This window comes from Triticum dicoccoides, chromosome 2A (assembly GCF_002162155.2).
Source record: "Triticum dicoccoides isolate Atlit2015 ecotype Zavitan chromosome 2A, WEW_v2.0, whole genome shotgun sequence".
NCBI classification, from domain to species: Eukaryota; Viridiplantae; Streptophyta; class Magnoliopsida; order Poales; family Poaceae; genus Triticum; species Triticum dicoccoides.
The window spans coordinates 65,160,513-65,175,651 of NC_041382.1; the positions used below are offsets into that span (position 1 = coordinate 65,160,513).

The window sequence follows — 15,139 nt, forward strand, 5'->3', positions numbered from 1 at the left end:
CCTCGTCAGCGTATATATAGCGACATACCGCATGGAGGCCGGAGAAACAATCATCAGAAGCCGCGAGATCGATTTGGCGACAGAGAAACCACACCCAACGCGGACTGAAACCCTCTCCCTCTCTCGCGCGCGCTCGACCGATCGATCGCCGCCCCGTACGTACCAGCCGTGCCGCGCCGCGGGAAGGAGCCGACGACGCCGACCGCAGCCATGGCGGCCTCCGAGGTGAGCTACTTACTTTGCTTTTTCTTTTTGACGGGCCCGAGGTGAGAGAGCAGAGCTTGCCGCACGCGCGCGTAGCTCGACTTTCATGATCAATTCGGTTCCGTCGGAGTACTCCTTCTCTATTACTCCTTCTGTCCCATAATATAAAAACGTTTTTCAATCTAACATAGATTGAAAAATGTTCTTATATTATGTGACGAAGGGAGTAGTTTACAGTGCGTGCATGTACTATTAGATCGTTGATTTGATCAACCTAATACAAGTCATATATTACAAAAAAATATATCAATATAAACTTCAGATGTTCTATTTTCAAACGGTATAATTTTTGTGTTATAATTAGAGTGATAAAATTGGCAACCTAGGTGTACGCGCAGACTTGTAAACTGAAACGGAGGGAGTAGCTTTTATTTAGTTTCAATATAATTGGATTTCTGAAGCATTGCGCCGACGTACTCAGCCAGCCAGTGTCTGTACGGGGCTTTGAACTGTGAACTTTTTCTAGGGCTCTAGGTTTCTAGCATGGGAACTTTTTGTGTAGGGTTCGTTTTATAATCAGTTAATTTGGTCACAAAAGTGTCGTCCAAAAGTTAAGGCGAGCTCAGTATACTTCCGGGGTGAAGAAGAAACAAGCGAATCCATAAACACTTGAAGACCGGAAACTGAACTGAGGGTTTAACTTTGTTCGTCGTGCAAATTTCAGGTTCAGCTTGGCACATCTATTGCTGACATGCGAGATGGACGGGACATTCTAGGTACAGTTCATATGAATGTTGATATTTTTTATCTTTACTCTTCGTGAATCGTGGCCTCTGTTTTGACGTATCCGATTCCATGCTCTTCAGATCATCAAGCTGTAGAGGAGGAAGAAGGCATTGTAATTGGAGGGGGAACCGACAGCGACTATCAAGAGGTGCCTCTGTAGTTTCTTTTACAAAAAATAAATAAATTAAAACCATGCAATTTTACTTATTTGTTATTGACTTATTGGATTTTTTTTATTTTGCAGCTACTGGATAGAGTGTTCAACATTATCGCTGGAAACAATCCAGATCTCGCCGTGAACAGAGGAAAAGTGGTTATGTGCCCTCCTACGATTCTTAGGGAGGGCACGAGGAAGACGGTATTCGTGAACTTTATGGAGTCGTGTAAAACGTGTGTTTCTGTTCATGCCTTTATCTGGAATGCACTTTCGCCAGATTTTGACAAACTAACCATCTGCAAATCTACATCTCCAGGTTGCGTAGGGACCCTAATCACGTGATGGATTTTTTCCTCTCTGAGATGGCAACAAGCGGTTCAATTGATGGGCAGAACAGGTTGGTGATCAAAGGGAGATTTGCTCCGAAATCCTTTGAATCGATCCTCAGGAGATACATCAGTAAGTGCCCTCATGCTATTTCATTGCTTCAGTGTTTGAAGTGCGCCCTTGCTAGAACAAATGGTTTCCTGAATTCGGTGGGCTGTTTGTGACCTTTTCTATTATGAAAACCTTTCAGATGCGTATGTCATCTGCAATGGATGTAAGGGCCATGATACCACTATAACCAAGGAAAACCGTCTCTTCTTCCTTCGCTGTGAGCAGGTAAAATGTCATATCTAGGCGCATATAAGTATTTGGTTACATCCTGTTTCCTTCCACATGATTTGTCAATCCCATGTTGAACATTTTGCTATTTATCACCACATATGATTCCTCATACAGTATCTTTATATTTGTTATTAAATGCAAATTCACCATGCCATGACCCACCTATCATTTCTGAAAATGATGAGTTGCAACTTCATTGCCTACATTGTTTGACAAGTACTTTAGGTGGTGAATAAAATTGCAATAACCAAGGCATAAGCAATGTTAATAGTTCTTGGCATGTACTCCCTCCGTTCGGAATTACTTGTCTCGGATATGGATGTATCTAGAACTAAAATACATCTAGATACATCCATTTCTGCGACAAATAATTCGGAACGGAGGGAGTACTACCTTTTTATTTTTCTCTATCTTACATGGAATCCTGTTATAGTTTCATGCATTCCGCTTTAATAACAAAACAACTGCTTGTGGAAATCTGGTTTCTTGTGAAAATAAGTTTTCTCTGTTACTACTATTGTATCCTTTTCCATCATCCAAAGAAACTTTTGGTTGCAACTCTGAATGTGCCCTGCCTTTTTTTCTTTCTTTCTGTAGTGTGGGTCTTCAAGGTCCGTCGATCGAATCAAGGCTGGATTTGTCGCACATGTTGGTCGTCGCAACGCCTGAACATTGGTCAAAACTCTAGATCGTCTAGCTCGCTACACCCATGTGTAGACATGCGTTTCCTTTTTCCTTTTTGCATCGCAAATGAGTTTCAGATTTGTGACCCGGCTCATAACGAAATCACGATTAATTTCTAGGTTTATTAAAAGATTGTACTATGTGAGGTGAGCATGTTATGGTGTCAAGTTATAGCACTATCTACCAATTCAAAACGACAGATGTTGCAGTCCCTTTTATGTTTCAAACTTCCCATTACCATGATATAAAACAAGACGCCAAAGAGTTGGTGTGTAATATTACAGGCCGTGCGACAGACAGTGAGCGAACTAGATAAAAAAAATTGCGCGCACTGGTTTCGGGTGCACTGAACTGAGCTAGTCTTGCAGCCTAGCTAGAGCTTGAGGGCTTCAGTTCATGGAGGTGTGGCGCGGGCTTGATGTAGGTCAACACCGTGTCCGCTGGCTGTGAGGAGGGTGGTGGCCGGGGAGTCCAGCGTGAGCGCGTTTGTGTGGCAGCCGACGGATGCTTCGCACGACTCATGCAGAGTCGTCAAATCAGGCCTACTGCCGGCAGGTGCTGCATGGTGGTTCTAGCGGAGGTGTCATGTTTAGCCCGTCGCTGCTGGATCGAAGATGCTACGACCTGTGATGGGAAGCGAGGCGTATGGGACGTCTTTGTCTTCTGGCATCTTCTTCAAAGGTATTCAACTATCGAGACGTCGGTAGCCGGACAAGTGATGATGATAGAGGCGGCTTCAATGGTGAGTTTATGCTCTCGAGTGGAAACACAAGATCTCTGATTAGGCTATATCGATGCGCGTCTACATCGTGTTCTTGATGAAGGTGGTGGTTCGAAACTTGGCTTTGGGGACAATAATCCCGAGATCAACCTTGTGGCGGACTTGTCATCATCGACGCATGTGTGACAATTCCTTCTTCAAGGCGTAACCTAGAAGTTGTGTATTTTTTAGATTGCCTTTTATCATAAGATTAATGGTTGTCCAGGTCAATGTTGTTCGACCGCTGAATTTTGTTCTCTTAATAATATATCGTTGTGTGCATCATTCGATGCAGAGGCCGGGTTTATCATCGTTTTCGAAAAAAATCATTGACCCCGCAGAGTATCAAGCATCAGGAGCCGTGGTGACTGATGAGTGACAGAAGATTATGAGCTCTTTCAGCAGGGCGATTATAGTACACTACGCACGGGAAAGCAATGTTCTTGTGCATTCGCCTGCTCGAGCTAGTTAAAGAAGAAAATTATCTGAGGAGTGGTGCGAACATCCTTCTGACTTTCTTATTCCTTCTCGTGTAACATGATTATTGTTTAATAAAGGTTGCCGAATTTCAAAAACAACAAGAAGAAAACACCTCACCCCACCCCTTCTTTTGGCGTTGGGAAAGGCGAACAAGGAACCCTAGCCCGAGGTACGTTCACGGCTCACCAAATCCACCGAAATTTTTCGTTTTTCCACGGACTTCAACCCGTTAGTGTAGGCATGTAGGGGAGGGGCAGCGGCCGGCGGTGGTGATTCGTGACGGATTTCTCCTAATCCCTAATTATTTGCAGGCCTGCGATGATGGCGGCGGTTGGATGCGCGGCCAGGAGGCTCAGTGGGTCCCTGCTCCAGCGAACGCAGACGGCGGCCACCTCACCTGCGATCGCGGAGGAGCGACGTCGGCTCGTGCCACGGCTCATGCACACCAACGAAGTATCTTAACAGAAACTAGTAGAATGCCTGTGCGTTGCCACAGACCTTTTAATTTGTTTTATTGCACCCATAAATACAAATGCATATCCCTCTCGCTTTCCCCACTCTATATACCACCCTTCATATCTCTCTCCCCCCCACCTTCTCTCTCCCACCCATGATCTCTCTCTCTCTCACACACATCCCCCCTCTTCCTCTTCCACGACTCAATTTAATTTGGGCTCAACTTAACTAACTTTTACACATGATCTAGTTATATTGCCCGTGCGTCGCAACGGGAGCACACATATTTTGATGGTTCAACACCAATCGTGTCTAATATATAATTTTTACAAGCTCCATGCATATATGTGTCGTTGTATACATACTTTAACATTACATCACCCTGACAATGACACATCAAACAAATAATTAATGTCGCCTCCAAGTCCGAAGTGCATTTGTCTCTCATATGTTCGAGCATGTTCAGACATCAAATGGGTGCCTAGCAGGCTCCCCAAAATCCAAGCATCTAGATGGTCCGGGCTCCCCTAAATCCATCCCACATGTGGATGAGAAATGTGGAAGTCCGAACCAGATGACACCCGGCTCACCTTCATCATGGCACCCTCTATTCTTTACACTGTACTTCCACCACGGACCGCCAAGGTGGAGTCCCCGGCCACCGTTATTAGGCGAGGAGGCGTGCGCCGCCCGTGACACCCTCCGAGCCAAGAAGGCATATCCGATGTCTTCCGAGTCATTGTCATGTTGTAACATATATTTGAATGTCATGCATTACCACAAAATAAAAATATGATGTCCATGCAATTGATACGCCATGATGTCCATTATTAACTCTTGAATCAACCTACCTATGCATTTACCTTTCTATCCAAAGAAAAAAATTGTACGACTTGATGAAAAATATATAAAAACCTCTCAATCATGCAATTTACAGCAAAGCCATCTCTGATGAAATGCAATTTGCCACATTTTCTAAAATAGAAAAATTATTCTGCTCAGAACTGTAACTGAACAGACAAACTCTAACCTTCTCCCCGCTCACTCTCAACCCTTACTCTTATCACAACAATCGACTAACTCGTGTTCTAAGTGAGCCAGTGGTTCTAGGTCCAGGTCTAGTGTTGCTCGTAGATCACTTTCCTTCTCATCCTGAGCAACAACTTCAGATTTATGTCATGGTGATTGATTTTGATTGCAGAGAGAAAGTGCAAAAGCTATGGGCAATCCTATATGACTGGCGCCATCAGTAAGGATTTCTTTTAAGCTAGCTTACTTTTGGGTCTAAGCCGAGTTTATTTCTTTTGCAGATTTATTCACCTTATTGGGACGGTGGGGTTAATATATATACATCAATTTTGAGCATCGGCAACGCATGAAGCTTGCTTCTGAGGCTGCAACATACTTTGCAATCCCCCTGTGAAACATACTCTTGTCACTATGCACATATGGTTATTCGAACGAATTGATTTCGATTAGACTATCTTTTTCCTAATTACTTGTTATATGATGTTCTTTACTATTCAGAGGTTGTTGAAGGGAGATGGGGCTCTTCAGGCCCCTTTGGTGCAAAAGCACAAGCAGCAGCATCTACAGCTGACCACTCATAGCCTAGGATGTCCTGCATATTTGATCTATTTTGGATAGAGCACATGGAATCAAACCACAGGTAATCAATTTGCTATATTCATGTGATTAGCTATAAGGAATTTATTACCTCTGTTTTATTTGCAGGATACCCAAGCAGTGCGTACAAACTGTAGTGGTGCGTGTAGCTTATCATCAATCTGCCATTATTATTTGTGTGTATGTGTTCAAAACGACCACTCTAGGGATTCTTGATTTGCTCCTGGCTGCACCGTTGGGTTTCCCGCGGCTTTGTTTCGTTTGAGTTCTGTTGTTCATACCAGTCTAATTCGCCAACATCAGATTTCTAATAATGCTTTCAACCTGGACAGTCTGATGTGAGCAAGTTTCTTGCCCTATCCATGCGTCAACCAGCAATTTCTTGATCCAGGTGCCCCATGCCTTATAGGGAAGCAGAAGGGCGTCAACATCGGTGCCAGCCGCCCCAATGTGGGAGGAAACAGGCGGATGCACGGTAGTTGCTCGACGCCGCCTTCTTCTTGAATAGTTGGGTGACCCGCCATTAAACCACTAATTTTGGCTTGCTCGTTCTCTCCAAGCCCATTGACTAATTAATTTAGTTGATTGTCTGTAGAATTCATGGTGGTGATGGACCTTTATCTGCCCAATGTTCTCATGGAGTTTTCATGCAACTAGCAGGCCGTCCATGTTGTTCTTTATGCATTTAAAAAAATACTAATTAAAGGGAAAGGCATGAATGTGTAAGTTTTGCAGCAGTAGATTCAGAGTGGGTAAAAAAAATTATACAATTCTTCAACCTCTTAATAATTATGCAATCATCTCCTCGGAGTAGTGAGGAGGGCATGCGTAAGAGATCTGTCGACAGAGGGAGTGCAGGTTTGTGTTTCATAAGGGGGATAGTTGTGAGCAATGCATACATCTAGGTTTTCTATTTTTATTTTAGAGACAAACTTAGCTGTGGGATTGTCGTGTTAGTTTTTCAAAACGAAAATTAAGTGATGATCATGTTTTATCAACATAGGTTTAGAGATAACTTTAATGAGTAAACAAATAATTTTTATGCAGGTCAGTTCTGATGTGTGTTGAATAGCTCAATTTTGTTTTGATCTGCTACGTTTAGTCATTGTTTGCTCTAGCATCAACACTAACTGTCACACCCACGCCCCCCATGGACGGCCCTGACCGAGGTGCGGGTCGGTGCTTGCCGTGGGTGCATCCGCATCGGTGCAGTGGCCTGCACTCATCGAAAGCTTTGAAGCTTGGGAAAGCCACAAGACCAGATGTTCCACTCAACCTGAAGATGTGAACTATGCTGCTTCTCCCCGTATGTGTATTGCTTCCGTACTCAGCCCTCCCAATTGTCGTTTTCTTCCCTTCTCTTGCTGCTCAATGAGGTTGATCATGCTGCTAGCTTTTAATTCTATGGAGTCTCTATCTCTACCTATGATAAATTCAGTATCGGTCAACACACGTGTTTGTACCAATCCAAGCCCTGCTGATGATATAGTTTGGACTTGTAATGATCTGACTATGTATACCTTTTATGGGATTAATGATCTGACTTGTAATGATCTGACTATGTATACGACGAGGGCGCCATCCCCTCTCCCTCACCGCGTCACACCTTTGTGCCCGTTGTAAATGACGAGGGCGCACGGGTTCGGTGCTGATGTGCCGGCGGTAGGGGTTGTCATCAGAGAAGGAGGCCAACGATGTCGTGGAAGGGAGAGGAGGATGTGGGCGACACTATTGAGAGAAGGTAGACTATGGGGACAACATGGGACGGGCTTGACAAGAGGGGGAGGAGAGATGGTGGGGGAGGAGGGGGTCGGTCGACGCCGTGAAGGGGAGAGGAGGATGCGCCACACCATCGATGGAAGGGCGGCGACAGGGAAACACGTGGATGTGAGGGGAGAGAGTTCCGCGTGAAGCCAAATATTCAAATGTTGGCAACACTGTTTGATAGCATGCTTGGGGCGACTTGGTAAGTACGGTCTCTTGTCCATTACTGTCATGATTTATGGTTTCTAATAGCTACCACTTGTAGATTTATTTTCTATATCTTCTATATGCATCCATAGACCGAAATATATTGTACATTCAGCAACAAACATGCATGCTGTGTGTATGTTTTAGACCATATCCATACATCATAGTCACCAGAGATTAAAACTCTGAAGCATTTAGTGAAATTATAAAGATTTGCGAGGTAATTCGACGACGCACTCAAAATTGCGCAACTCGGCTGAAATTCCGACATATCTAGATGACAAAGTATATTTCTGGTTAGTATTCCAATGAGCATGGATGGATACATTTATATATTTCATTACCATAACATTCAAGATACACGCATTTATAATTCTTATCACTGTATTCAAGATAACATTAATTTGGAAATTGCGGGATGTGTTTGGCTATTTTTGATTTTGATTTTATGTTCTCATGAAATAATAAAGAACTGGTTCATCTGGTTTGCACGATGAGTATTCTCCTTGCATATTTTTAGACCTTTCACATAAAATATTCGTACTAGCTAGATATATTGCTTGAGCAGGTGGTTATGAGTTGAGTAAGAAGTTATTATTATATTTGCTCAATATCATGCGAATGAAGCTAAAGACAACATTGACATTGTGCAAGAATATCTTAAGCCCATCAATCAGATCTTAATTTGTAACATATTAATAGTTGGATCATTGATTTCTATATATACATCGTTTAGTTACCTTTTTTTATCAAATTACATTACAAGGGAAGTGGAATTCAATTATTATCCGATTGTTACTAGCTATCTTTTTCAATAGATGAAAATTTCACATGCATTATGTTCATATAACTTCAGTAAAATATTTCAAAAGCCCGTAGCAACGCACGGGCATTTTATTAGAGTGTGAGGTCCATGGGGAGGTACGGTGTGGTGAGGGTGAGGTCGGCATATCTAACCAGTTCCAAAGGAGGGGGCTCCAGCAAGAAGTGTCCCGCTACGACATGAAACTGAGCAGAAAGGGGAGGGTTTGACAGAAAAAGAGAAGGGTGCGTGTGGGATAAGACATATTCCTTTTTTTAGGTTGATTAGGATCTGTTTTCCTCCTGTGCCTTTTTGTTAGGTTGATTAAGATCAATTTTTGTCCTACGCAGTTGTGGTATGCACTCGAGAGGGATCTATTTTCATCATGTGCCTTTTAGGTTGATTAGGATCTATTTTCTGTCCTATGCCTTTTAGTTTTTTTACTCACCATGATGCTAGATTCAACATGAGATCAAAAGTTTCATGTGAAGGAAACTGTTCAAATATTGGCAACTTTGTTTGATAGTTAGCCTGGGATAGACAATATCTCACCGTGCATGGTGGTAAGTATGGTCTTTTGTCTGTTGTTGTCATGGTTTATTGTTGTTTCAAATAGCTATCACTTGTACATTCATTTTCTGTATGCAGTCATCGGATGATACATCTTGTACGTCATCGACAAAGATGCACTCTTCTATATATTCCGGTCCCTATTCATACATCATAGTCGCCAGGGTGTAAAACTCAAAGGCATTTAGTGAAATTAAAAAGTTTTGTGAGGGAATTCAAAGAAGCACTCGAAATAAAGCAACCCGGCTAGAATTCCAGATGGTAACATTTGTATTCCAACAAGCATATAGGGGTAACAAATTTAGTTGGATCGTTGCTCTATATGTATACATAGTCAATTTCCTTTTTGTTACATTGCAAGTGAAGTGGACTTCAATTATTATGCAATTGTGTGTGTGTGTGTGTTATATTGTCTCTACATGTGAAATTTAACTCCAGCAAAATATTTTAAAAGCCCATGACAACACACATGCACTCTATTAGAATTTGAGGCATGCATTGAAATTAAAAAGTTTTGCAAGGGATTTCAAAGAAGCACTCGAAATAAAGCTGCTTGGTTGGAATTCCGATATATCTAAATGGCGACGTTTATTTCCATTTCGTATTCCAACAAATATAGACTGGTGCATGAATTCATAATAAAAAATTTATTTTTGTTATCACTATATTCTTTATATTATTAATTAAAAAAATTGCAGGAATGTGTCTGGCTATTTTGTTTTCCATTTTATACTTTGGTGGAATGGTAAAGAATTGGTCAAGCCGGTTTGCGCGACGAGTATTGTCTTTACATGTTTTAAGACTTTTGGCGTGAAATTTTCATACTAACTACATATATTGTTTGTTCGGGATGGGTATGAGTTGAGGAAGCAGTTTTTATTATACTTGCTAAAACATCGTGGGAATGAAGCTAAAGACAACTTTCTTGATATTGTGAAAGAATTTCTTAAACACATCATCTAGATATTGATAGTTTTGTAATAGATGTTTAGTTGGAACATTGCTCAGTTTGTTACATGGACATGTTGTTAATCTTTCTTTTTGTTATCAATTTACATTGCAAAAATGGATTTCAATTATTCAATAATTATGTTTGTGTTATATTGTTTGTACATGTGAAATTTAACATGTAACTCTTGCAAACTATTTTAATAGCCCGTGGCAACGCACGGGCACTCTACTAGTTAGAAGTAGAGATTGACATCTTTTACCTCGTTTTCGCAGTGCAAAACAATATCTCACCACATCAAGGAGCGATAATCGAATTCTTTGCAATCGAGACAACAACTTGTGTTCGACTGGGTCTCTCTTCTATTAGAAACAAGCGCAAGATTACTTACCCAAAGTAGCATCATAGTACTTGTTTAAGCTGATCTGAACCTATGCTGATCTTTGATTCTGTTTTTTTTTCATTTATGCCACCGGTTACGTCTCGCTACTAAGTTTTGTCACTAAGAATTTCAACTACTCAAAAATGACATTGCTTTGTTAGGCGCATGCTAAAAAATGCCACTGGACACCATTATTGTCATCTCGAATCTTGTTTGCCATGTTGTAATGACAGAAATTGGGAAAACTTTGTTTTTGCCACTCTAACTTTTGACCAATTTACTTATGCCACTCTAAAATTTGACATTTCACTTTTGTCACTCTTAGTTTGGGACAATACATCACAATTGCCATTTCATGGCAAAAACAATAATTTTAAAGTGGCAATTGTGATACATTATCAAAACCTAAGAGTGGCAAAAGTGAAATGAAAAGTTATTGCTTTTGCCATGGAATGACACTTGTGATGTATTGTCAAAACTAAGAGTGGCAAAAGTGATATGTCAAATTATAGAGTGGCATAAGCAAAGTAGACAAAAGCTAGAGTGGCAAAAATAGAGTTTTACCACAAAAATACCTATAGACCAACATGTCAGCTCTTCATCTATCTCATTACAATAAAGTATGGGTCCCACTTGATCCCAACAACGTTCTTATTTTCCTCTAAAAATATTCGCTTGCTTACTCCTGACAAGTGAGGTCCACACTTATCATTGTGAGATAGAGAGAACTGGCATGTGGGTATATGGAAATGTTTGTCATATAACATGGTCAACGAGTTTGACCTGACAATAATAATGTCTAAGAGCATCTGCAGCCGGACATGGCAAATCCGGCACCTCAAACGCCCGTGGACGCGTCCGCGGGCACTAACCGAGCATCCCTCAAATCGCCTCGTTCACATCCATGTATCTCATATCCGAACCCCTATATCCATACTAAATCATACAACGTCAATTAAACTACGTAGATCAACTGACCGGACATAGAATCAGACATATGACAACACAACAGTTCACCAAAAGATCACGAACGGTTGTTCATAGGTCCACCAAAGTTCACATAAACGACGAACAACTTTGTACTGCATCTAAAACTTGAAATGAAATTGAACTTCACAACTTTCGAGCTGGTCCTTTCCCCTTCTGGTCGCCGGCGTCGCTGTAGCCGTCAGCGACTGGTGGAGGATCATCTAATTTGTCGGACGAGGAACTATCGTTGTCAAACGAGGAGGAGGAGACAATGACGTGGCCCTTGAGGCGCTGGATGGACCGGTCCTGCTGACGCCTGAGCTTGGCCAGCTGAGCCGCCTCCGTCCCCTTCTCCTTCGCCTCCCGCTCGGACTACTCAATGGCAAGCCAGAGAGCCTTTGCGTTCTTCCGACGGAGCCGTCAAGCGTTCGTCTCCGCCGTCGTAAGCGGCCAACGGTGGACCCATGCAAGGAGCTGCTCTTCCTCGTTGGGCTTCGTCGGTAACCTATGACGGCGGCGGACAAATTTAAAAATCTAGACATTTTTTGACAATGAGCAATTTTTTGTGTTCTAAAAATTAAATTATTTTTTAGAAATTTTGACCATTTTTTGAAACACGTTGTCGCTCAGTTCGCTCATGCATGCCAACAGTGAACGGGTGTTGGGGTGTTCTCTCTTTGTGCATGCTAAGAGGGTTTTTGGGTTGAGCTCGTACATGCTGAGGAGGCCCCGTGTAGGCCACCAAACACCTAAAAGTGGATCAAGGAGGGAACTCTTGAGCTCATGCACCCTCCATGCACTTTATCAAACAAACCCTTTGTGTAGCAACTGAAACATTGTTATTTCTTCGGACAAAAACAAGCTGGAAAACGTACCCCTTTCAGCAACGAGTGGGCTTTTTTGTTTTTTGTGGGAAAACATCTAATCTATTCATCTTCAATCGTAGGAGTACAATGAACACCAGAAATAATAAAAATTACATCCAAATTCGTACACCACTAACGACGACTACAAGCAATGAAGCGAGTCGAAGGCGCACTGCCGTCATCACCCCTCCCTTGCCTGAGCCGGTCAAAACTTATTGTAATAGACAGTCGGGAAGTCATCGTGCTAAGGCCCAATAGGATCAGCGCACCAGAACAATAACCGCGGCCGATGAAGAGTAGCGTAGATCGGAAGGATCCAACCTGAAGACACACGAACAACGAATAGATCCGAGCAAGTCCACCAAGTATAGATCCGCTGGAGACACGCATCCACATGCCCATTGACGATGCTAGACGCACCATCGGAACGAGGGTTAGACAGGGAGAACTTTATTTCATCTTCAGGGAGCTGCCGCCGTCTTGCCTTCTTGAGTAGGACACGACCCCTAACAAATCTCTAAGACACATCTAAAAATAAAACCCTCCCACCGACAAGAGTCGGGATCCACCGCGCCCCCATGGCCCTAAGGCCACCGGAGACAAGGCGGCCCGGCAGTGTCGCCGACGGGAGGCAGAGAAACCCTAATTGGGGAGAAGGCGACTGGGTTAAGAGTGTCTCCCGTCCATTGCTGAACTTAGTCTATGTTCCCGACAGACGGGAGCTGCAAAAAGTAGGAACTATTGTTGGGTTTTGTAGTAATTTCAAAAAATTTCCTACGCACACGCAAGATCATGGTGATGCATAGCAACGAGAGGGGATAGTGTGATCTACGTACCCTTGTAGATCGACAACGGAAGCGTTTGGTTGATGTAGTCGTACGTCTCCACGGCCTGACCGATCAAGCACCGAAACTACGGCACCTTCGAGTTTTAGCACACGTTCAACTCGATGACGATCCCCGGACTCCGATCCAGCAAAGTGTCGGGGAAGAGTTCCGTCAGCACAACGGCGTGGTGACGATCTTGATGCACTACCGTCGCAGGGCTTCACCTAAGCACCGCTACAATATTATCGAGGACTATGGTGGAAGGGGGCACCGCACACGGCTAAGAATATGATCACGTGGATCAACTTGTGTCTAGGGGTGCCCCCTGCCCCCGTATATAGAGGAGCAAGGGGAGGAGGCCGGCCGGCCCCTATAGGCGCGCCAGAAGGAGTCCTCCTCCTAGTAGGAGTAGGACTCCTACTAGGAGGGGGAAAGAAGTGGGGAGGGAGAAGGAAAGGGGGGCGCCGCCCCCCCCCCCTCTCCTAGTCCAATTCGGACCAAGGGGGGAGGAGGCGCGCGGCCCACCCTGGCGCCCTTCTCTCTCTCCACTAAGGCCCATATGGCCCATTACTACTCCCGGTAGGGTTCCGGTAACCCTCCGGCTCTCCGGTTTTCTCCGAAATCACCCGGAACACTTCCGGTGTCCGAATATAGCCGTCCAATATATCAATCTTTACGTCTCGACCATTTCGAGACTCCTCGTCATGTCCGTGATCACATCCGGGACTCCGAACTAGCTTCGGTACATCAAAACTCTTAAACTCATAATATAAATGTCATCAAAACCTTAAGCGTGCGGACCCTACGGGTTCGAGAACAATGTAGACATGACCGAGACACGTCTCCGGTCAATAACCAATAGCGGAACCTGGATGCTCATATTGGCTCCTACATATTCTACAAAGATCTTTATCGGTCAGACCGCATAACAACATACGTTGTTCCCTTTGTCATCGGTATGTTACTTGCCCGAGATTCGATCGTCGGTATCTCAATACCTAGTTCAATCTCGTTACCGGCAAGTCTCTTTACTCGTTCCGTAATACATCATCTCACAACTAACTCATTAGTTGCAATGCTTGCAAGGCTTATGTGATGTGCATTACCGAGAGGGCCCAGAGATACCTCTCCAACAATCGGAGTGACAAATCCTAATCTCGAAATACGCCAACCCAACATGTACCATTGGAGACACCTGTAGAGCTCCTTTATAGTCACCCAGTTACGTTGTGACATTTGGTAGCACACAAAGTGTTCCTCCGGCAAACGGGAGTTGCATAATCTCATAGTCACAGGAACATGTATAAGTCATGAAGAAAGCAATAGCAACATACTAAGCGATCGGGTGCTAAGCTAATGGAATGGGTCATGTCAATCAGATCATTCATCTAATGATGTGATCCTGTTAATCAAATGACAACTCTTTGTCCATGGTTAGGAAACATAACCATCTTTGACTAACAAGCTAGTCTAGTAGAGGCATACTAGTGACACTCTGTTTGTCTATGTATTCACACATGTATTATGTTTCCGGTTAATACAATTCTAGCATGAATAATAAACTTTTATCATGATATATAAGGAAATAAATAATAACTTTATTATTGCCTCTAGGGCATATTTCCTTCAGTCTCCCACTTGCACTAGAGTCAATAATCTAGATTACACAGTAATGATTCTAACACCCATGGAGCCTTGGTGCTGATCATGTTTTGCTCCTGGAAGAGGTTTAGTCAACGGGTCTACTACATTCAGATCCGTATGTATCTTGCAAATCTCTATGTCTCCCACCTGGACTAGATCCCGGATGGAATTGAAGCGTCTCTTGATGTGCTTGGTTTTCTTGTGAAATCTGGATTCCTTTGCCAAGGCAATTGCACCAGTATTGTCACAAAAGATTTTCATTTGACCCGATGCACTAGGTATGACACCTAGATCGGATATGAACTCCTTCATCCAGACTCCTTCATTCACTGCTTCC

General features: G+C 43.2%; 1 protein-coding gene and 1 pseudogene across 1 annotated transcript; both read left to right on the forward strand.

Annotated features, from left to right (window-relative positions):
- The first annotated feature begins 140 nt into the window (after window positions 1–140).
- On the forward strand, window positions 141–2,755 carry LOC119358947 (eukaryotic translation initiation factor 2 subunit beta-like). Its single transcript, XM_037625321.1, has 7 exons — window positions 141–225; window positions 929–980; window positions 1,071–1,138; window positions 1,235–1,380; window positions 1,464–1,606; window positions 1,725–1,810; window positions 2,414–2,755. The coding sequence occupies exons 1-7, from the start codon at window positions 211–213 to the stop codon at window positions 2,483–2,485; spliced, it is 582 nt and encodes a 193-aa protein (XP_037481218.1). The 5' UTR covers window positions 141–210; the 3' UTR covers window positions 2,486–2,755.
- Window positions 1,986–2,074, forward strand: LOC119359896 (annotated as a pseudogene).
- Window positions 2,756–15,139: the final 12,384 nt, after the last annotated feature.